Source organism: Haplochromis burtoni, unplaced genomic scaffold (genome assembly GCF_018398535.1).
Source record: "Haplochromis burtoni strain Fernald_Lab_line unplaced genomic scaffold, NCSU_Asbu1 Contig_141, whole genome shotgun sequence".
Classification (NCBI taxonomy): Eukaryota; Metazoa; Chordata; class Actinopteri; order Cichliformes; family Cichlidae; genus Haplochromis; species Haplochromis burtoni.
In genome coordinates this window covers 1122334-1146466 of record NW_024582502.1, presented here as the reverse complement: position 1 = coordinate 1146466, position 24133 = coordinate 1122334, and the positions used below count along the sequence as shown (strand labels likewise).

Here is a 24133-nt window from a genome sequence, read left to right as displayed (position 1 = left end):
CAGCAGCATTCAGATGCTTTTTCTCTTTCTTTTTTGCCATGTTTCCAGAGTGGAGGGTAGAGAGAGAGCAGAGCTGAGGAGATGACTGGGGGGAGAGTTTATTACAAATAAATAACTGCTACAAATGAGCCTCTCTCATTTGGGTCATGATAGAGAGCCTCTTAATTTGCCTAGTGGCAGATGAGAGGAAGGAGGAGGGTGGCGGTTGTGGGGTGGGGGAGGTGGATTAGATGGAGGAGGGTGGAAATGAGGAATACAGGGAAGGATAGATGAGAAAGACACACAAATGTAATTGCGACTGATGTTTCATTCCACATATGGGGCCCTTTTGGTCCCAAGCTAGCTGCCGCTATAGGCCTAGCTGTAATTGTCCCATCTGTATAATATGGCGAGGAATATAAGGCGCTATCGCTACACAATAGGCTGATGGATGAGCCCAATTCTAAGACTACTGCACAAATGCACACGTTACCAGCAACTAAGTGCATGCAAATATGCTATCTGTGGTAATGTAAGCACGCTGAGGTGCAATGTTTGAATGCACAACTTACACTTTAAATTATGTGCAAAGGATACACCGAAACGATGCTGGATGACTTATAAACACACAAAAATAATGGACAGTCCGAATATCAGTTTCAGTAGTGCTTGTTTAAGAAAAATAAATAAAGTCTCATATCCATTCCCCTGTTCTCTGCCTTTCTATCTTTCTGATATGCCCTCATCTGTCATGAATTTGGCTGGACAGACCAAAAACACACCAAATGAGGCCATAGATCACAAGTAGCCACTGCGAGACACAAACTTGGGCAGAAACAGGCAGAGAGGGGAACAATACAGAGCTTAGCAAGAAAACAAACTCTTGTAGAATCAACCCTTTAAAAGTGCATTCTTCCTTGCATAAGTTCACGTAGTACTCACATTCCCAAGATGACAATAAAGGGAAACACTGGGTTGAGTCTGTGTTGAGAAACTCAACACCCTACTGTTTGTACACCCTGTTTCCAGTATTTATGCTAAGCTAAGTTGATTATTTACTATTTGCAGTAGAGCGTTAGCATGTGCAAGATGAAAGAGATGAAAAGATCTATATAAATAAACCTATAAAACAAACATATTATTTTACATATATTGTCTTCTTAGCCACAGATATGCATGATTCATGGCACCAGAAATCTGCACGAGCAATGAAACCAAAACGATCTAGGATGGCCTCCTAAGTCCTTCTTGACTTCCTGTCTCTTTATCTCACGCTCTCAGTCACTGAGATTTTACAAATCAGCTTCAGCCTGTTTCTTTTTTTTTTAAACCCAAGTCACGCTGTTGCTCCCAACCACATTAAGACTTCTCCATCGCTCTCCGTTTCACTGTCTGTCTCTTTGACTGTCTCACAAATCACATTCTGATCAGCCGATCAGTCATCTCTCTGCCTTCGCTGACAGACAGCAAGGATTTGTGCACATCCGTGTTTGTGTGTCGGTGAGGAGAAAGATATGTCATCTGAAAAGATGCCAGTGCAATTTTTTTTTAATATGTAAATGCATGCCGTTAAGTCTTTCAGAAATACAATTACATTCAAGATTTCAAAAGTTCTCATTCGTTTTTTAAACGTTTTAGACATCAGTAGTGCCATCAGTGTTCAAAAGTCTTGAGCCACACCTCTTATTTTTATATTTTCCTTCCAAGGAGCTTGACTTTATTTCCATTTCTATAGTGTTCTTGAGAAATAGGATTTCCGAAGGTCTTTCAAAGCTTTTGTATGGACATTTGCAGCTTATTCATTAATTTTAGTCCAGTCTTCTTGCCTGAAAAATTTGAAAGTAGCATTTTTTTGTTTGTTAAACCATTTAACTCTGGCCAATCAAACGTAAAAAAAGGCCCCTAACTCGCAGGATGAACCAGTGTTGAACCAATTTTAAAGCACTTTTTTTTTTACTAGCCGCCAGTCGCATAATTACATAAATTGTTCCCATTTCTTGTTTTGAATCAATTACCAAACATAACACCGTTTGACAAGCACAAAAAAGCTTTTTTTTTGCAGCAACAATTTGATTTCAAAAACTTGCTAACAGCTAAAACCTTGGCATATCTCAGCACAGTGTGCATCACGTCCTTATAAAATGTGATTAAACGGGAAGGGTGTATTTCGAAAGAAAAAGCAGCAGGACTAAAATACTATCTACAGCAGATGAACAATGTCTGAAAGTCATGTCCTTGAGAAACAGGAGACCTGACATAAGGACCTGAGAGATATATCTGGCCCTTCAGTTGATCCATCTACCATTTGCTAAAGTCTTACCAGAAATGGTCTCCGTAGAAGGGTTACTGTCAAGAAGCCATTCTTTCCCAAGGAAGGGAAACAGGGAGAAAAGAGTGAGATATGCTAAATTACACAAGAACTGGACTGAAAATGAGTGGAGGAGTGGAGGTCTTAACAGAGGTACAGCTGTAAGTGTCCACGGCCATCTGCAAAACATGGTGGAAGCTCTGTTGTGATGTGGGCTGCGTTTCAGCAAGTGGTGTTGGGGATCTTGCCAAAAGTGATGCCACTAGATTTGCAAAAAACTACCCTCACATTTTGATCCACCACACAATATTATCTGGAAAACATCTGATCAGCAATAGCTTCATTTTTCGGCATGACAATGATCCGGAAGCACAGTGCCAATGGAGTGAAAACATATCTGGAAGACATATAATGGAACACTATGTCATGGATTGGCCTCCCCAGAAGCCAGAACTTAACGTTAACGAATCAATGTTGAAGCTTCTTGAACTGAACAAAAGGCAGCCAACATCCAAGAACAAGAGCTTTGAATGACCTTTAAGAAGCCTGAAGAACTATTCATGAAGACTACTTAATGAAATGACAAGAAAGACTAAATACTACTTTCATACTGACTTTCAAACTCTTTAAAACACTGTATTTCCATGCATTTTCTCTTCTTTCGCACATTTATAAAACAGGGTTAGGAGATTTCATTTTGATAGTGACGTGTACTTTCTAGTTTCTAGTTTCATTACATGTCCAACCTATAACATATCCAGTGGGCTTCACACAGATTGTTAATGAGCACAGGAGCAACCGCCATCAAAACTTCAAGCAGCACTTCCTCTCTTGTTGTCAACTTTAGAAACAGTCTTTCAGAAAAGGCTGGAGACACTTTTTTTCAGCTGTGAAACCAAGTATATGTCAAAAAAAAATATTTTTTTTAAAAGGGTGTTTTTCATGGATAAATCCTGAAGCAATTCATAGTTTAATTGAAGCATTACACTTGAACTTGAGAGCCCAGCACGCCAGAAGGGCTTCGATGTCACACTCAGAGACAACATTTAAATAATATTCAGCATTAAAAAAAATAAATAAACCTCCTTGTCACCAATTTCAATACGCCCATGCAAACAAATGCAAAGGCATGCTCCGAAACTCAACTCAACCAATTAGCTGACAGGGCCAAGGGCATTTCTAGTAGATTTCTGTATCCACATCTCATTATTTTTCCTGTACATGTCTTCAATAATACTTTTTTAGCCACTTGAAAGTTGGAAAAACACCAGGGAAAGTGTCATAAAAGAAGCACACAGCACTCTTTTCTGCATGACCTCCAAGTACAGTAAATGCTGAGTGAATTGAATATGAACCTTGTCTGATGTGGAGCCAGGGGTAGAGTTTCTGTACTGTGCAGTCCAGTACAGCTCAGTACATTTCTGTACTGTAGCAAAATCGATACACGGATGTACATCATTGGACCGTTATGCCACTGTCTGAGAGGCTTCGCAGGGGAAGGAGGGGGCGAGGCCATTCGCTGCTAACTTGCGACCTAATGAAGCTGTTTTACAAGCGCAGTGGCGTGACCTTGCCCTTTGAGTTCAATAGTGCAAATCTGGTCATGATGTTACTACATAGCAAAGATCAGAGACTGGGTGCTGTCTGCATCAATACTAGAAGTAGATCAAAAATCCTCAGGCTGTATTAGTCCAGCTGAAAATAAAAGAATAGCTCATTATGAAGGGGAATTAATGAAGAGGAAGCTGCACGTTAGAATCAGGGCGGATAATCATATGATAAGTAAGTCCTTTGGTGCAAAGGTACAGCAGAAATCAATAGATTATGAGCTGTAATCCACTTAGTCACTTACTTTCAAGCAGTTAGGTGATGTCATCCATAGGGACACGCAAGGAAAAAGAAATATCTGTCTTGGTGACGTCATCGACAGAGGGTGATGACAGTATGAAAAATCTCCCTTTAGCGCGCGGCTTTTATTAGATCAGAACAATTTGAACATGTAACGAGGAAACAACAGCAATGATAAAATTGATTTAGTGCCGCTGCTTGTTTTTATGAGCACAAAAATGATGCGATATCACTGAAAAGACAGAGACGGACCCAAAGCTGGAGGCAGACAAAGATACATGGAGTGAAAGAACACCGTGAGGCTGTGTGTGTGTGTGCGTGTAGGAGTGTGTGTCTCACAAAGACACAAAAGGAGCCGTGTGTAAATCCATCGCTCGCTAATCGAAAACTCTCCTCTCGCGGTGAATCAGTTTTATGTTTTTGCACTCTACATTCGCGAGCCTTCTTATATGTGACTCACTGCTGCTATACAGATATGCGGTCTATACGCTGCAGTCCAATCCACTACTTTTAATTATGTGCGAGTGAATATGGGAAAAGGTAAATTGCTCTGTCAAGCTGGGAAATAGGCTTTTTGATGTTTGAGCTCTCATCACTTGGCATTTCTATTATTCAACAAGGAGAGAAAAATGAAGGGATGAAGAGGAGGAAGAGAGGAGGAGGAGAGGACAAACAACACCAAGGTACACCTCACTCCTGAATGTGACTGTCACAGAGTGTGCATGCACATCAGCCAGTAGGGTGGAGTATCGCTGATCATCTTGTAGCGGAAAGTTGTCTCTCATTGATGCAGATCAAGCGCACCCTATATTGCAAAAGCACTCCCATGTTTGGTTTAAATAAGTGAAAAAAACTTTCATCCAATCAAAAACACACCATGTTTCAATATAAAGGCGACTGCCTGCCAACATATAACGACTTTACACATTGATGATGTCAGTAATTTGTTTTCAGCATGTCCTGCTCCCCTCGAGAGGCCGAAAACGCCCAAGTAAAACAATGCTGAGACATATTTACATCCTCAGGCTGACTTGGACTTCTGCCGTGAATCTTTGTTATATCGGCAGTGCGAGCCATGATAGAAGTCTTTCTACTTGTTATACAGTCTCATACGGTCTCCGTGCAGGAATATACTGACATTTGGGAATCCTTATGATGATGATATGATTATTATTCCTTATATTGAGATGATTATTCGTATTTTCTCACTGATAAATTCAAAAACTGTAGGTAAAAAAGTAGCTGGAAATGCACAGGAAGAATTGACAGGCCAAACGCAATAGCTGCAAGCTGTTGCGTTTGGGTAGGTTAGGTTTCATTATAGGGCAGGGGTGGGCAACTCCAGGCCATGAGGGTTGGTGTCCTGCAGGTTTTAGATCTCACTCTGGGTCACCACATCTGAATCAAATGATCAGTTCATTACCAGGCTTCTGGAGAACTACAAGTCATGTTGAGGAGGTCATTTAGCCATTTAAATCAGCTGTGTTGGATCAAAGACACATCTATAACCTGCACGACACCGGCCCTGGAGTTGCCCACCCCTGTCATAGGGTCTCAGAGGAGCTTGCAGTTATGATATCGTTAGCTTCATAGCATAAGTGCCTAAGTCATTTTTTGGTCAAATTGAAAATATCAATTAAAAATATGCATGTGATATTTAGAAAATTAGTTTTGTCTTGTTTTCCGAAAACACAAAAAAATGACTTAGGCACTTATGCTATGAAGCTAACGATATAACTATGGTGTAGATTTCCCCCTAGTTTTGGCCCAAACCGTATAAATAGGACGGCTGCATCAGGAAGGGCATCCACCATAAAAATCTGCGCCAAATCATACTGCATATTATATATGAAACAAGTGTTTGTTAAAATAATTAACAAATACAGTTTATGTCTGGCACAATAAAGTCGTTACAGTGTGATTCCCCACCTTACCTACTGGACATTGATTACCGTCTGGGAGTTTCTGAGTAACTTTCGAGATGCCAGAACTCTAAGTGAATTCTAACCTGTTACTCAATCTTTGAGTAACAGTTCTATTCAGAGCCCCGGAAAAAAATACAGTTTTTCTTGGCTTGAAAAAAATGCAGAAGTTTATACATCCCAAGGCTTGGCGAGCAACCTTAAACCCTAACACATTAACTAGTGTCCAAGCACCCTCTGGCTAGGAAGAGACTCGTCATCGGCAGGCCAAGAAGGCTATGCACACACTCTGATCCTTTATTGTCTGGAACACAAGTTCACATGCAGCGGTGAGGGGCAATCCTCATTCTACTCTCTATGCTCTGTGAAGCCACCAGTGGGAGAGCAGTTACCACACAAACTCACTCTGACTGAGAGAGACTGACATGTGAACCCTAAAAGAATATTGCAAATACGAAGCAGGAAGAGTTAGACAAAGGAACAGAGCATATTCTCCAAACCAATTATATTTTCCCACCTTCTCAGCTCTCACCCATGCTCGCTCCCTCCTTTTCTGCTTCATTCTCTGGCTGGACTGTAAATTTGGTCAGTGGTGAAGCTCTGGAAGTGAAAGGCCATTATCTGCTCTCCTAGGAGTTGGTCAATCCATTTTGTCTTCTCTGTCAATTAGTGTGATTCTGACTTTCATAGGAACAAAATTACACAGGCAGAGAATATGCAATTTAAAAAAACAAAACAAATTTCCACTGCGGCATCGGTCTCTAGCAAAAATGAGCTTACATTGTTTAAAATGCGTCATGTAATTCTGTCAACATTCAAAATGTTGACAGATGGAGATGGATGGCGCTCAGTATAACTGAATGCAACATCAACAGGAAATTAGCTAAGGTTTAAACAGAGGAAAACAACAAGTGTGTCTCCCTACCAGCACCATTGAAGGTCACAAATTAGCATATCTTGACTGTTGTTCTTACTATGAAGTTAACCGTCATTCAACAAACTCTCCAGGAAGTCACTGTGTTCCAGAAACCTCTTGTAAAACTGCACCTTGTTGTTTTTGTGTTTCTGTGTGGATTTCATGAGCAAAATATAACATGGTAATTACAAAAATTGAAACATAATGTACCTTTCAGATTTCCTAAAGCTAGCTTGCGCTTGCTAGCTCTTAATATTTGATATTGGAGCGGCACTAGTCATTATTTTTACTTTACCCGACCCTGGATTCGTAATAATAATCTGCTCCTTGGGTTTCAAAACAATTCCTCTTTAAAGTGCAGCAAAAAGAATCCTCCATGTGAATGCCTGTACTTCTTCACTGGCTACATTAGTAAAATGTAACGGATCAACTTGGATCGTGTCAAAGAGGAAGCATTGTGAATTCATCAAGGCTTCTCTCCTAGCAGCTGACCTCCTACTGTCACTGCACTAACGTGCAGCAGACATATCAGTGCTCATCAAAAATAAAACACTACCTTTAATAATTGAAAATTACTTTCTGGTAGCAATAGCAGTTGCAGATGAAAGGAATTAGAAGGGAAAATCTGCAAATGCTCTCAGCATGAACTTTCTTCATCCTGCTGAGCAGCTGCTAAGCACTGCTGGCTGAAGCAGTGAGTTGTTGGACAGAGGCCTAAAGTTGTATTTGATATCATTTAGAGTGTCTTTTCACAGATGAATATTCTTTGTAATCCTCAAGGTAACCCAGAGCAATATATAGTGCTAAAAAAATTAAGGGAACACTTGAGCAATTTTTTAACTTTGACTTTTGTGACGTTTGGTGGGATTTTGAATCCAGTCTTCAAAGGGTTGAGGATTATAGTTTCCAGTGAACGTTATTATATCATTTTGCCCTCATAAATTACATAGCTGGGCTGAGACCTGACCTACTGTACTTGTGTTACAAAGGCTCTTTAGTTATCTGAATGCTGGGTAGATAGAAAAGAAATACAGCAGCAACACAGTTTTCTTTTCTCCCTGTGCCCTCGTGCTACATTCATATAATTTCAGGCAGATGCTGTACAGCTTTTGAAGAATCAAACATTTTATTTTTATTTTATTGCATGAAAGGACAAGACCACGATGGTAAAGTACAGACTGAATCCAGAAGAGAAAAAGAACATATTATACTGTTAACAGAACTTAAGCTTTTGCAAGTGTCTGGACAGACAGCATGCTAACACAAAGCTCGCCAAGAACCCAGAGTGATATTAAAGCCGAGTGTCCCAACCCTGAGAAGTCAGGGTTGAAGCTTGAATTCTCTCTGCCGGTTCATGTTTTTGTGTCGATCACTTTGAATTCTTTTTGTCCATTTTTCCTTGTGTTGTCAGCTTTGTATTCATATGTAAGCACTAAAAGAAAGATCCTCTATGTGTCCTCGTTGGGATGATGACACTTGTGTTGGTGTGTCGGACTGTAGCTTAAGGTTTCAATTGTTAACTCGTAATTATTAGACAACACATTTCAGGTCATTTTACAAAGTAACAAGAACGCAATGTAACGATTAGTGCAACATAATAACTTTCTCCGGGTAATTAAGTAACATATTGCATTCGATTCAAAGAAAGTAACAAGCAATGTGTAATACATTGCCTTTGTTTGAATAACGACTCCAACAGTCGACTTAATCAGTTATTTCCTAAGGCACCCTCAGTTACCAAAACCAAACAAGCACCAAGCTGAAGGTTAAAAACAGTTCAAATTCTTTTAACTGCAATGAGGTCATCAGTATACCTTTTCTGACAGGTGTCTGCATCCCTTCCATCCAGAAAAAAAGAGGTAGACTGGTATAAACTGTTAGCAGTTAGCGAGCAAGGTAGAAAGTGAACATCTAAAATTATTCTGGCTGAGGTTATTAAAAACCATAAATGTACCAAAATGCTTTAGACAGATCAAGCCAAGCAAAAAACAAACGATGCTTGGAACATAATAATGTGCCACTGGATTATTATAGCAGTATCACAATCAATCAATCCGCTAAGGCCTAAGTGCTGCAAACGTTATAATCAGATGGAGAGCACACGTAATCGGATGAGAAAATAAGAGGCAGACATTAATAATGATTATGTTGCTGCATGTTTTGTTTTATTTTCTATCAAAAAAGTATGCTCTTGACTCTTCTTTCTACACTAACATATTATTCTTTTTTAGAGAGTTAGCCTAAAGATGTGCTCTACTTGAACAGCACTAATAAATATATATAGAATAATGAGTGAATTATTTTTTAAGGACTTGTGTCTATTCAGAAAAAAATGAAATACTAAAAAGCATGTGAGTCATCTTAACAGAACAGGGCCCAGACACAGGGTTGATACATGGTTACTTTACAAGCTGCTTAGATTTCAAAAGAAATTCGTCCTTTTCCTGTGTGCAGTGTTAAAAATGTAGGCGGTCACACACATTCTGCTGCATTTAATTGTGTTAATGTTGTAACTGGACCTGGAGCATAACTATAAATAATTTGGGCACTGAAATTACATTATGAATCAACTCTATCTTCTTGTGCATACATAATTCAGCGCGAGTTTCCAAAATCAGCACGTGTGTCCCCGACTCAGTGTAATTCAATATGCATTTAGGCATTTTCTCTTTAGAGTACATTTCAGCTTCCTGGACCGATCCGATTCTTATTCTCTCCGTCACGTCAACAACTACGACATCCATTTGTATCAGTTACACTCCACTTCCTCCGCGTGCTTATTCAGACACGTGGAAGTCAATTAAGTCTAATCGCTGGTAAATTACACAGCACTTACACGCCGGTTACCGTCTACGTAGCGAGGAAGTCTCGTTGAAGGTTATCACATCAAGGTCATTAACCATTATGAGATAAGAGTCATGCAGGTAAAGAAGGGATGAGCGGGAGAGTGGCGACTGCTGTATCAAACTCTCATGGATAAAGGCATTTCGAGATAATGACACGTATACGCCAGGATTTGATCGTGCATATCATAATGCTGTGCAGATGAGGTCAGTGTGGGAAAATGAGAGGCCACGGAGTTTAACCAATTTAACGTCACATGCCTGTGTATAATAATACTTATCATCTTTTCAGTTCTGTGGTCGCTTGCTGCAATGGCTAAACTGTAATTTTCTGTTGTTGATCAGGTGTTTTTTAGATGGAGAACCAAGAATTTTTGTGAGAAATAACCTGAAGTAAACATTCAAGGGTTGCATGTAATGTGTATCTCCGGTGGAAGGAAGGTATGCACGGCTTCATCCTATATGGTGCATTTTAAAATTCATGACATTAATTAGCACCTAAAACTGTGCATGTGTGTGGAACGCTGCTTAAGCTGCAAATGTGTTCATGCCCAGTATGTGGTACTATATGTGAGTAATTACCTTGATTGCTCACTCCCCCCGTGTATATTTTTAATATATTTTTCCTCATCAGCTCTTAATGGTGCTCTTCAAGTGTCTCCATTTTCTTCCTCTCCCTCTCTCTTCCCAGCCTTCACTTATTTGCAATGAGGGCGTGTGTGTGTTCGTGTATGTTTGTGTGTGTGTCTTTCAGTATGCCAGCAAGTGTACATGTACATAAAAACAGCTGTGAAACTGTACATTAAAAGGCTCATCTCTAGTTTAGACGTGGTCATCTGGAGTGTTTGTGTATGTGCGTGTGTGCGCGCACTTCTCCTACCTGTTTATCAGTGAGGGCATATAAGTACTGATGATCTGGGCTGAAGAGCAAATCTCGCAGGATCGGGCTCCCGTTGCTCACCACAACATTTTCATACAACACGGCAGGCTGGGAAATGGAGTTCACCAGTATCTGTAAGAGAACAGAGGAAAACGGTAAAGCCACGCTTATAATGCAGTCATAGATGATCGTTTTACAACTGTGTGAAAAAGAGAAGCCGCGATGCTCGTCTTTGTTGCTACAAAAATGAATCCAAAGAGCTCACAGTTTTTAGTCAAGTGTAGAAATAAAAAGTTCAGCATCTCAATCAAAGTTGCACATTCTGATGTGTCTGTCTGATTAGATGCAACGGAAGCTATTCATGGCGAGGTGGCGCTCAGAAACCTTAGAAAGTAAATAATACTTTGCAACTTTAAGAGACTACGGGAGAAATAACTTTTGGCAATGAACGACTGAAGAGACTACCAGTGACAGTGGTGAATACTGTTGATTGACGTATGACCTGAAACCGTGGTCATTAGAAGAACACCTCGGCAAATGGAGCCAAGAATGTCTGCTCGCGATCAGCTGACAGCTCCAATGCAATGAACAAGTGTTTATGTGCCTCTAGGGTTACGATTGGAGTTGTCACAACAATGATAAGTTGGACCTGATGGAGTTAAAGGATGTGCCTTTGCACATCTATAGAGTGCTTCCAGCTTCCAGCTGCTATTTCTAAGTTGATCTATGGAACATATGTGACCCCACCAAGTACCACAAACTCCAAACATAAACTCCTGCCTCAAACTGACCCAATGTTCATGTTGAGAAGCATCACCATCGATGAGACCTGACAACAGTTCAAAAGTCTACAAAGTCAAACCCAAAAGTAGGCACATCAGGTTCGAAGTGCAACCAGGACCATGTTTTTTCTCCTCAACATTAACATCAAATTATCCCCCAGGGTCAAATCATTAATGTAGACATCTACCGTACCATCCTGATATGACTCCCTGCTGTTTGCTGTTTTGACACATGCAGGAGCTCCAATGAGCGCCAAAGAAGAAGAAGTATAAGTGGTCAGACTGGGGGCAATCTAAGAGTAGTGCAACCCCGCCCAGACAAATGACCTTGAAGAAGACGTCATGTTCAGGATGGTTTTGACAATCTGACTATTTGACTATATCGTGCAACACTATCATTCATTTTCTCATCCAATACGTGGAAATTAAAATGATGCATTCACTTCCACCTCATGTAACCGCAGCCTTTTCATCTAGTGAAACATTTCAGAGGTTTCCTTAAAATGTTGCCATCAGGCGAAAAAATGCTACTAAAAGCGACAGATTACAATTGAAGTATCTTTATTTCAAACTTGCAATTCTAATATTTGTTATGTTGCCACGGTACTCAGGGTGTACCAACAACATGCAGCTATATGATGGTTCTTTGGTTGCCGGTGTTTAGTCTCCTGACAAAATTACAGAGTTATGAGGGTCACTCCTCCTGCAGCAGCAAGTAAATCTTTTTTAGCTTCCCTCTTTCCTTCTATGTCTGGATCTTTCTCTTTCTAATTTCCGAGCCTCCATCTGCTCATCCATCACCTGACAGAAGTATAGTCTGCTGAAACTTTTTCTGTTTCTCTCCACTCGCTCCACCAGCTCTTTCTCCCTCTTTTTTTTTTTTGATTTCTTTCTCCTCCTCCTCCTCCTCAGTCTCAACAGTCTCTGTGGTTATTATCTGCCAAATCACTACCAGAGTTTCCTTAATCTTTCTCTGAACAGAAGGTTCATTAACAGACAGGCTGTCATCGCTGTATGTGCTTTTGATGCTTAAGAGGAGGAAGCGGCTTTGGTTAAAAGTCAAGTGCTCTGGCAAATCAGCTTTGAGGAGATACTCAGTGGGATAAAAGTAGACTGAAACGGGAAATAAGAGGTAAGTCTACAGCAGTGAGAAACTGTTTTCTTGCCTAATTTTGGCGAAGGAAGTGGAATGCTATCTGCATAAGAAGCGACCTGTGTAGCAGACTGTGTCTGAGCGTTGTGATCTGATCAGAGAAATTGCAAATTGCATAACTTTTGTTGACTTTTAAAGAGCCTTTTCCCCGCTCGTGCTATTGTTGTTCTGTGTGAAGGAGGTGCATCGCACTAGTTACTGTGCAAAGGTCATTTGTTTCACCAGCCCCCACCGCCCCTGCGTCGCACCCACACGATAACGCACTAACACAAACAGACACACAAACCGTAACTTTTATTGACATCGAGCGAGCGTGGCCTTTCGTCCGCTTGTTTTTCTGGCTCTGATGATTTCGCTCTCTCTCCCTGTCTCTTTCTGTGTGTCAACAACAGCGGAAAAGCACACAGTCGCACACTCGCACATTTGCACGCAGACACGGTAAGGAAAAGAGAGAGAGAGCTTATTTGATGATTCTAAAACTGCTACTCGTCCTAGGCTGCGGGATCATTCCTGATGAGCAAAGAACCGTGGCGGAACGGGGAGGGGGCAAGAGCAAAGAGTGTGCTCTGCCCTACAGCTCGGGGCAGAGGGCAGTTGGAGTGGGATTCAGGTCAGCTGGCACAGAGGAGCCCGCAAACGGAAACAAGTGACTGTAGATTCTCATCGAGTCTACCAGCCCGCAGGTTCTTTTGCTCTCCTTCCGTGACCTTTGCACTCGGGAAGTTACTGTGTCCAAACAGAGACTCCATGCTGATGAAGTGGCAGCACTTAAAACCCTACAATAATCTTCCTCTGCACATTACATGGATCACTCTGCTGCACAGGTTCATGTAGAATTTATAAGAGTGGCGAGCTATTTTACAGGAGCTTCTCTAACATGGCATGTGCATACCTACATACACATAAATTCTCTTTTCAGTGTCATCTGTGCTCTACTAAATAAAAAGTCATAAAAGGGAAAAGAAAAGCAACACCGGGGGGCATCTGGAGTTCCTTTATGGTCCTGTTTTGTCCAGTTTCTCACTTTCTGGAACTTATTATAACAGCAAGCCCCAGCTATAAGATAAAAGCAGCTCTCCTCTTGGAAAAAAAAGAAAAAGCTCCTACCTGTTTTCAAAGGCACTTATTAAATATGCTTTTACAACCACTCCCAGGATGATTATAAAAAAAAAGCAACCCATAAAGCCTACTGCTTTGATGTTACTGACAGCTTATGAGTCATTAAAACAGACTGTGTAAGTGTGTCTGTGTGGTTTTTTACTGATTAGTTTACCTCTTTTGAACGAGACAATCATACATATTTTTAAAAATCTTGCTCAGCGGTGCCATTCACCGACGAGTGCGCTGAACATTAATTGCTGCTATTTGCATTCTAATTATCCAGTAATCAATTTGTTTTAATGCATTAAAAAAAGAAAGAATAAAGTGGCATATCAATGCGGCGACTCAAAGTGTAGCTGAAGGGTCGTGCGGAGCGGGGACTGCTGCACTGCACAGAGGTCCATTTATATTCCAAGCATGCAGTTAATGCTCTTTTCTCAGGTGATGTACATTGAAGAAGCAGGAACAGGTTGCGCGTTGCGGTTAAGGACAGCGCAATAAGACATACATCATGTCTTCGACCTTTCCGATGAGGGATGGTCTCTTTATTTTGGGTTCTGAATGGAAGTTAAAGGTGACTTTTCCTGATGAGTTTGCAGCCCACGTGCTGACTTTGGTGGCACATCCGCTACTTTTCCATCCCTTCGTGTTCCACTCTCAGACCTCAGTGTCTCTCTCTGTCCTCCTGGGATTAGACTCATTACCAAACCAATGGCGATATTAAGGACATTGTAACCCTTAAATGCACACAAACACTGCTCAGGTAGACAAAAAATACACAAACTAATATTTAGAGCATGCAAGCGAATGTCAGCGGCAGTTGTCGGTGCCATCTGAGGCCATTACAAGTGAAAGTGATTCATGATCAGATTCCAGCAGCTGCTGCTATGGTTAAAGTACCTGTCACTCACAACATCTTCACTGTGAAAAATGATGCGTGTTCAGAGTTTGATAAAAGAGTTTCTTTGGCTTCAAAGCGGATTGTTTTACTGAGCTCACCTCAGCTTACAAGGCCTGAACGTGTGACGCGGATTTATGATGTCACGAGCTAATGAAAGATTTACAGAGCTGAGATGTGCAAATTTGAAAACTGAACCTGGTTCTTCCTGTTAAAAGGGAGTTTTTCTTTCTCACTGTCACCAAGTGCTCACTCTGATTGTTGGGTTTGCTCTGTATTATTGTAGGATCTTTACCTTGGTATGATCTTCAAACAAGCCTGAAGGGGAATGTTAAGCCTCATTTGGGTTCAGGCTGAACAACCTTTTTGGTTTCTGCTACAGGAAAACAAACGTGACTCTTTGAAACATGGTATGAAAATGTCAAAGCCTCATGCTTTTGTGACCCGTTATGCACCCTGACTGATCCACAAGGTTTTGTCTCCTATAACAGTGTCATACTTTTCTCAATTTTCAATTTCAGCGGGAGACAAAAAAAATCCAATTGCTAACAAAGGTCCTCTCTTTGAAGATCTCTGTCTCAATTTGTGTAACAACCTATAGCCAGATGTGGCAGACAGAGAGTCTCGTAGGAAAAGTATCAAAGTTTTCAAGTCTTACATTTTAAATAATTAGCTAATAGTTAAACTGCAAGTGTAGAAATATCCGTCATATGGGCGATACCGTTAGCACTGCTCCCTCACAGCAAGAAGTGGGTATCTAGTGGTGTTATGCTAATTGATGATTCTAATATCTTCTTGCAGTCATGGATCCGTACAGTCTTTGTTGGTGTTGTCCAGCACAGTGTCATGCCAAAGCGTGACAACAGACCTGCTGCTGCACTGTCACATTTTCAGTGCCTTGCCTTTAATACACTCTGCCTGCAGAGCGGGAGATATCACAACACCACTACATGTTCCACTCCACAATAATTTGTCAGTGTCACATTTTGCTTCGCAAAGGTGTGGTAATGGACGTTTGTTCAACAAATATATTCAACAGTCTTCTGAGTGAGCGTACAGCAAACGATTTCACTGAATGCAGAACTTTAAAGCTTTCGGCATCCGACACCATCTAAAGCTTCAACTACCCATAGCTACGGGAGTGTTAACAGGCTCCTAACATTCAAAGCGTTTGTAATTTAGTTTGCTTGGACCAGGTGAATGTAAGTATAATCTTTCATTTCATATTGTATAATCAGCTCTAAAGGGAAATATGTTTAATTGCTTTATGTTTTCTGGTCTGCTTTTTCAGAAGGTTTTCATTGAAACTAGATGCCTGCAGTTGTAAGACGACACTGTGAGGGCAGCGAGAGTGAACCGAAACAGTAAAGGTTGCAAGTCCACAAAATCCTGAGAGTTTGTTTTTTGTTGTTCTCTCTTACAGGCAGATTAAGCCTGATGTCATATCATTAGCTGAAATAAAGACAACTAGCTGGCAACGTTTTCCTGCATATTTTGATCTGTGAACCGTTTGTCAATTATTTAACGTGCCTGTGACGTCGGTCCTTTTCACAGATAACACTGTCATACTGTAGCTTTGAGAGGTCAAATGCATTAAACTTGAGAAAACACCAGCAAACAGAAAAAGGCAGCAAAAGCACTCAAAACACAAAGGAAGTGATATAAATTTCCAATTTAATTCAATTCAATTGTATTTACATATAGCACCAAATCACAAGAGCAGTAACCTCAAGGTGCTTTATATTGTAAGGTAGAGAACCTGCAATAATACAGCAACAACAACAACAATCAAATGTCCCCCTATGAGCAAGCACTTGGTGACAGTGGGAAGGAAAAACTTCTTTTTAGCAGGAAGAAACCTCCAGCAGAACCAGGGAGGGGAAGCCATTTGTTAGCATCAATAGCAAACATTTATTGACAGTATTATACAAATATTCTCCCTGACAAAAGCGATAAATCCTCTGCTTCTTTAAAGCGTGTCTTAGTGCAGTCCTTGCACACTTTGGCTTCTGTCACTTCTGTGCAGCTGTTCCATCACATTATTGTCTCTCCAAAAATACTTCTGTTGTGTTTTGTGAGTTTTTCTTTCGGAGCTTTTGCAGCATTTTGTTTTATTTCCATTGTACTTTCATCCATTTCTATTGTGTTCTGTGCTTTTGCAGTGTTTTTCTATTTCCTGATGTTTTCTTAAGTTGCAGTGCATTTGGCCTCACAGGGCCACCGTACCATAAGGGTTAAATATTTGATTGATTAGCACCAAGGTTCGATCAATCAACAAACTGTTCTACCTGTTAATATTTTTTTAATAGCCATCAAAACTGTAATCACCCAAATTTGGCAAGCTCCTTCACGTTACCATTTTGTAGCACAAGAGGAGATGCACCCACAGACTGGCTTCGGTTTGAGATGTGATGGAGACAGATAGCACAGGGTGAAGGTGGGAGGTGTAGCACAACAGAGAGAGGGACGCTCAGTGTGTGCGCATGCAAGTGTGTCAGGAGTGTGTAGAGGAGGACAAGGTAATAAAAGTGAACAAAGGGGAGTAATGAGGTTTGGCTGGAGTACTGCAGTGATTAATACCATGCTGGGTTCAAACACCGGTCACACCTTTGGGTCAGGTTGGCTGGGAGAACACAATCACACGCTATCAATTATTCCTGTCTTCCTGTTCTCTGACCCATCTTTCATTTATTTAAAACTTCCTTTACTCTTCTTTTTTTCTTCCAGCCACTTCCTTTCCTCCATCTTCCATTCCTTTCTCCTCCATTACTTACTTATTCCTGCTAATATTTTTCCTTGCCTCGCTTCTTTCTTCGTTCACCATACCCTGTCATTCATTTCTTCACTTCATTTCATTCCCATATCTCTCCCTCCTCACCCTGCTTCCTTCAGCTTCCTTCCCCGCTGCTTTTTGAGATTTCTCCTCTCCTTCTTTTCTCTGATTCAGGCCTTCCCCTTGTCCTTTCGCTTCCCCTACAGACACAAACCTCTCTCTTTCAACTGTGTGACTCTGCAGGCGCCGGTTTGTGTCCAGACATGGCAGTGCCCTGTCCAACCTCAGCTGTTAAACATCTAGCTAATTATATGGTTGGACAAAGGCAAAGGAAGAGGAAGAAAAGGAAGAAAGGGAATCAGAGATGGGGGCGGAGGGGGCGAAAAGAGCTCAGTAACACTGTTAGCATTTCTCGCTGAAACCGAAGTCACAACGGTGCGGTGAGGACAAGCCGTAACCCACTGTCCTAAATGTTTAAGTCTCCCTTTGATGGCGCAGGGAACAGAGAGAAGAGTAAAAGGCATTTCCTTAATGAAATCTACAGAAGTGAACGTGTGTGTATGTGTGAAACAGCTCCTCATTGTATTCATGATCCCTAATGAAATTGATTTTGGGCTCATCTGCTGAGAGGTTGGCCTACACACACACACACACACACACACAGAAAGACACACAAGCACACTAATAACTCTGACACCAAGGTTCTCTTTGCAAAAGAACTGCCAGCAGTCAGTGAGAGTTTGAGAAAATACTGTCAAAAAAATACAAAAAAAGTAAGAAAATGAGGGATGAACTCGAGCTGGCGGGACGGATGCATACAGCAGTTGTCTCAGTTATGGAGTACGTATGCGTCTGTCTGTGTGTGCGTGTCTGTGTGTGTCTGACCCTGGCTGGAGGGCATTCAACATATCACAGCACACCTGCTGACTAAACAGTCTACATCTAGGTCTCTCTCGCGCTCTCTCTCCCACACACACACACACACACACACGAGTGTGCACACAGCTTGGTAGAGTCACATAAGCGAGACAGGTTACTCGGAGTGAAATTAATCATCGTTCTTTTGTCGCACCACTGCTCTCACAACAGGAGTCCGGGCCCCAGGTGACACACACACGTGCACGCACACACAGCCACACACACAAAGAGTGACAGCCAGACAGCTGGTTGGTGACAGCATGCCACTATGAAGCTGTTTTGCTAACAGCTAACATTAGTTGGCTCTGGTTAAAAGAGAACAAACAGTGCCGAGGTGCGGTCAAGAGAACGTACAGTACACACCGAGCGTCTTGATTTCAGTCCAATACACAATTTTTTTAATGATTTTTTAAAAAAATATTAATGTACTGTCACTTTAAATTAGAACAAAGGCCAAATGATCACGCGTAACTTTAAATTGTGGCTGGATAAAAAGGTTTGGAGGCCAATCGTGCTTCCTTGAACACTAGCAAGAACGGAAACGTTTGTTGCTTCAAAATAACGGACACACGTTTTTCTCTCTTTTGATGCTTTCAACTTTGGAGAAAACTCCCCGAAAAATCTCAGAGAAGATTATTTTAAATGCCTTTTAATGGATTCCTTTAAAATGGTGAAGAGCCCCCTTAAACCTCTGTCTGCTTTCTCTTGTTTCATCTTTAAAGCCCAGGCATTTCCAAAAAGTGGCTCAACCCAGACACTCCATCAGCCCTTTTTTTTTTTCTAAATGCCCACCGTTTCAGCTAATATTGAACTGAGCATTCTCTTCCTGCCTGTGATAGTTGCATTATTTTAATCCAGATCAAAGGCGAAGCTTCTAAATTTTTAAATCTGCAAATGTAAAATTACTTCTCACTCTAAAAAAAAGAAAAAAGTGTGTTACAGAAACCAAAAAGTGTGTTAACGTTAACGTTTAACCAGGAAGTGACACTGTTAAGATGCAGAATCTATGTTGGGAGTGTCCTGGGTCCAGATACACTACATGGACAAAAGTATTAGATTAAAAATTTAATTTCCAAGAGAGAGCTGACATCAGTACAATATCTAAATCAGTATATAATACAATACCAGAGACTTTAACCTGTCAGAGACTGACAGAGAATTCCTGGATACCGTGTGATGTGTAAAGTTGGGACCCATGGTAAACATTTGCTGAATAACTATTTCCATGTATTAAAGCAGCATACGCAGCACTAAGTGCTTTTGATTGGAGTCCGCTAAGGCATTATGGACAGCCCCATTGAAATCAGTGTCATGAATTGTACTGATATATTACTTCAAGTCAAACTAATACCGTTTGATAATGAAAAAAATCAAACACTCATTTTGTTAAAGGCAGAGAGCAGACGGGCCTGTGTAGGTCAAACTTTGGGACCCTCGTGTGTCTTGAAACAAAACAGACGTTGTTTTTTTTATCAGCTGTGCAGATAGTTCTACAGGGGAAAAAACTTTATAACTGTGGCTAAATTTCTCTATTATGTGTGCATTATGTGTGTATAGCTATGCTTATGCATAGCTGTGTAGTTTTAACATTTGTTAAAACTTTGCTTGTTCCGGTCATCTGGACAGTTCTAGTTCTAACAGTTCTAGTTAATGCTACACAGCATTTTACACAGACATCTAACCTTCGGGAACTTTTCCATTTAGGGGTCTAATGGCAGAGTACAACAGCTTGAAAGAAAAGAGAAGAAAAGTAGGTTAGGGACATAAAAGCTGAATTGTTTAATTGAGTATTTAGGACATCCTGACTGAGATAAGTGAGACTGAAGTAAAATAGGATTTCTAAAAATAGGTACTATACCTGGAAAACCAGATTGGGAAAATTCCGTCTTAATTTGAGACCCAGTTTTTGTAATACGTTCCCTAACCTTCATGTGACAGTTAAGGTTTGTCTGTCAAAATTCACCTTTGTCAATACCGTGATGGCTCCAGAACTCATTAGCTTGGTGACTAAATCCAAAAAAGTGCGATCCATCTCATAAAGAAAGAAAAAAAAGTTTGGAACAAATGAAATCACGCAACAACTCCAAAATTAGAGCTGATTCGGAGCACCTGACATGTTGGTCCTGCTCTGCGCTGGTACTTGTTTTGAGCAGCGGGGTAGCATTTTCGCTTTAATCTGCCACTATTTGCCAGAAGTTGACAGGGGTGGCTAAGTAAGCAAGACCAATTAGATACTGTCACACTAAAAATTCTCAAAGGTTTTAACCTGACAACAGTTTGAATTATACTGAGTTTACGGTTCCTCCCCAAAACCTTGGCACGGGTTATTAGCACTTATAGCACTGTGAGGATTTCTCATGGAGACTGCAGGCCACTGGGAGCGTCAAAATGTCACCATATCCCTTTGACTTACATCCCAGATGGGGATCGCGTGCGATAAAGTGACACTTTATGACCAGGAGACACTAAGAGGAGATGTCTCTTTCCATTCAAGGACCACACAGATAAGAAGACTTTTTTGTCTGCTGTCTTGACTTCATTTTAAACTTCCTCCCTCAATAACATCATCTGCCTGCTCCCGTAGCGAGGCAGAAATAAGCAAATAAATTATAAACCCAACAAAAAAAAATAAATCACCTGTAACTGAACGTAATCTAGCCTCATATTAAGCCTAATTTCTTTAAAATAAGTGAACAATTCTGCTAGTGGGGGTCTATAAAAGAGCCCTTAATTCCGGAACGAGTGTCATTATTATGAAACAAGGTGGAATAATGCAAATCACTCAACTGGCATGAAAAAAGACAGCATATTCACTTAGACTGTCAATATGACTCGATTTGCATTGAAATCGCGTGGAATCACTTTGACGATGGCACTTTAAGACAAATTAAGTGACTTGCTAGGGCTGTTTTTTGGGAGATTTCTCTTCCCTCACCTCTCCCATCCCCTCTGTGCCATGGCACCTCTGGAAGGGCTTCTGACATCACTGGGTCTGGCTGTGGCTGGCTTGTAACGGTGTGGTTTGGACCCACTGCTGAAATGTGGGTAAGACAGACTGTCTCATATGCTTTCTGTATGTGAGTAGAAATGCATTTATACAATGCTAAATATTCATATCATGCCAAATCACAAAAGTAACCTCAGGGTGATTTATACTGTAAGGGAAAGACCCTATAATAATACAGAGAAAGCCACTACCCAACAGTTCATACAATAACATGACTTAACAAGTGATATGAGTGGCATCTTCAGTACCTTTTGACTGTCACTAAGGAAACTTTTGGAGTGTAGCTGATACAAAGGATAGCTCCTAGTATTTCTACCCGTCTGGGAATGCCCTCCACATAAGCATGTGAGACTGAGGACTTCAAGGTGAAACCAAGAGCTCGGGACGATGGAGAGGAGGACGATGAGGCCAGAGAATGCATTCTTGCACCAAATATGACTGCTGGCCCTGAGCTATTGTTTTCACACTCCCACCATAATAGTTTTATCTTGACAGCTCCGAGATAAGGACAAGTGAGGACAAACCTTCATCTCTCCACAGCTCCATCGGTGATGTGTGTTTGTGAGTCTGTATTTGCATCGACGCAGCGTTTCACTTCTGATTTGGCGCCACCGTCCCTCTCGCTCTCTCCTCAGAGCTTTAGAAACAATTGCATTTCTTTTCCTTTTTTTTGTTTCCCTCTGCCTTTCTCTATCCATCTGTCCCTCTCTCATCCCGCGCTCTCTTGTCACACTCCCTCCCTCTCTTTTGCTTCCCCTCCCTTGATGTACCAGCTCAGCTGACACACATGAGCAGCCAAGCAGAACACACCGGTGTATAGCGCAGCCTAGCAGTATGTGTAGGTGCCACTGTGTGTACGTTCGCATATATGCGTGTGTGTGCTGCCCTGCAGTGAGTAGTGAAACTACTGCTAAACTACATCAATTTGTCAAGAGCAGAGGGGTGTGGGCCTTGAGGACCGCTGCTCCACCGTCTGCAAGGTAAACAGACGAGTACGGATTTAAAAGAAAAGTATCTTAAGGCTAAAAACTCCAACTGAAACTACATGTAAACTTTTTTTACGTACACAAAAACACATTTATGTTTCCTTTGGATCAGGCTGACTGGAGCAAACACCAGGAGGATGGGACACTTCATCACTGCCATTCCTTCAGTGTGTGTGTGCATATGTTGACTTTGACAAAGAGCGGTCAAGACCTCACTGTTGACGGTGTGTTTTATGTGCATTGGAGTGTGTGTGTGTGTAAACAGAAGCCTGCCCCACCTCGAGAACGCGACGCCTCATTATCAAAGGGGGAGTGCGTATAAATTATCAGCTTCTGGCCCCGATTGAACTAAATAAAGAAAACAATGTCACAGCGCGGTCACGGGGCGAACGTCTACTGAACAAATGATAAATGTCTCTCTCGTTCTGTTTGCTCTCCTCTTCTGGCCTGTTGCCACGGCGATTAATTCTGGGATGCGCACACACGGAAAAAAGAGAGTGAGAGAAAGAAGGAGAGATGGGAATGACACATTTTGGACGGCATTGCTTCAAAAGCATCACGCTTATCGCAGCTACACACAGACTGTGTGCGATTAATCCAATACCCCCCGAGCACTGTCTCACACACAAACACACACGTACATGAATTCCCATGCAGCCACACCCAAAGTTGCAGGTGAGTGTACGTGAAGGTGTGTGTCTGTTCGGAATTTTTAAAGGGGGTTCCTTGTGAGGTGACAGTGCATTAAGAAGAAGCAATTAAAGTGAAAGAAGAGGCGTGAATTATTAATTTGTGCCGGTAAGATAATAAAAAATGCAGGACAATATTCAAAAACAAAGTGACCTTCTTTCCTACTCTGTAATCCATCTCTGACACAGCAGCTTTCACACTCAGTTTTGATACAAAGCTTTCCCTCCTATCTCCCTTCCCCCCGTCCTCATCTTCTCCCTTCCTCACTCGGAGTGACAGCGAATCATCAAACTTACTTTAGCTGGCCTTAAATAGGATAAGAGGTGTAGGAAACCAGCAGTGACACACAGATCACCAGTGATCACATCTGCTGTCGCTGGGAAAACTGGCTTAATGAGACTTGTAAGCGCTGGCAGAATCATTTTGGAGAAGTTCTCTGATATGCTGCAAGATTTTCTTCCCCCCTGTGGCTTTTAGGTCCTGGACACAGACTGTATATAAAAGAAGAAATATGTCCCTGGTGTGTTTAGCCTCTCAATTGCTAGGTTCAATTTTTATTCATCATACTGCAATGTTCTTTTGTAAACTACAGAAGCATTTAGAGTAAAACAGACCTTCCACCTCAGCTGGAAGAAAACCTGCTGCCAAACACTTCCTGCATAACACAGTACAGCAAAGAGAGTTACAGTCCTGGGATTTGATGTTGTGGAAGTTGGAAGTTATCACTTTCTAACAACTGTAATGCACTGAGTATTATTTTAAAAATGTAAAAATGCACTGAGTAATGCACTCAAGTGTTGTGAAAATATCATAGGTGGCTGGTGATTCCCACCTCTACAGATTCAATGCATTTGATGGTTACTGGCATATCCACATGCCTAGCTTGAGTTTATGCTTTTCTGTTATTAACGATTGGTCACAGTCTACATACAGCCAACACCTTTACCTGGCCCATGCCCCGCCCCCTTGAGATGACCCTTGTGGCATCATCAAGGTTAATGACTTATGAGGTCTGTCGCTGCAACACACTCTCACTCCCGAGGCGTAATATTTTACGCTAGGTGACAAATCGTCAACATGTCACGCTTCCGGGCACCCAACACATTCCCAAATGACGAGATCGGAAAAA

At 41.3% G+C, this 24133-nt stretch overlaps 1 protein-coding gene across 3 annotated transcripts in view; it reads right to left on the bottom strand.

Moving 5' to 3' along the window:
- The window catches only part of LOC102303056 (plexin-A1), a 315477-nt gene that overhangs the window by 149601 nt on the left and 141743 nt on the right, over positions 1-24133 (bottom strand). For all 3 annotated transcript variants that reach the window (XM_042224566.1, XM_042224568.1, XM_042224567.1), the window contains exon 4: positions 10697-10828. In XM_042224566.1, coding sequence (XP_042080500.1) covers positions 10697-10828 — 132 coding nt within the window. The remainder of the gene's footprint in view (positions 1-10696; positions 10829-24133) is intronic.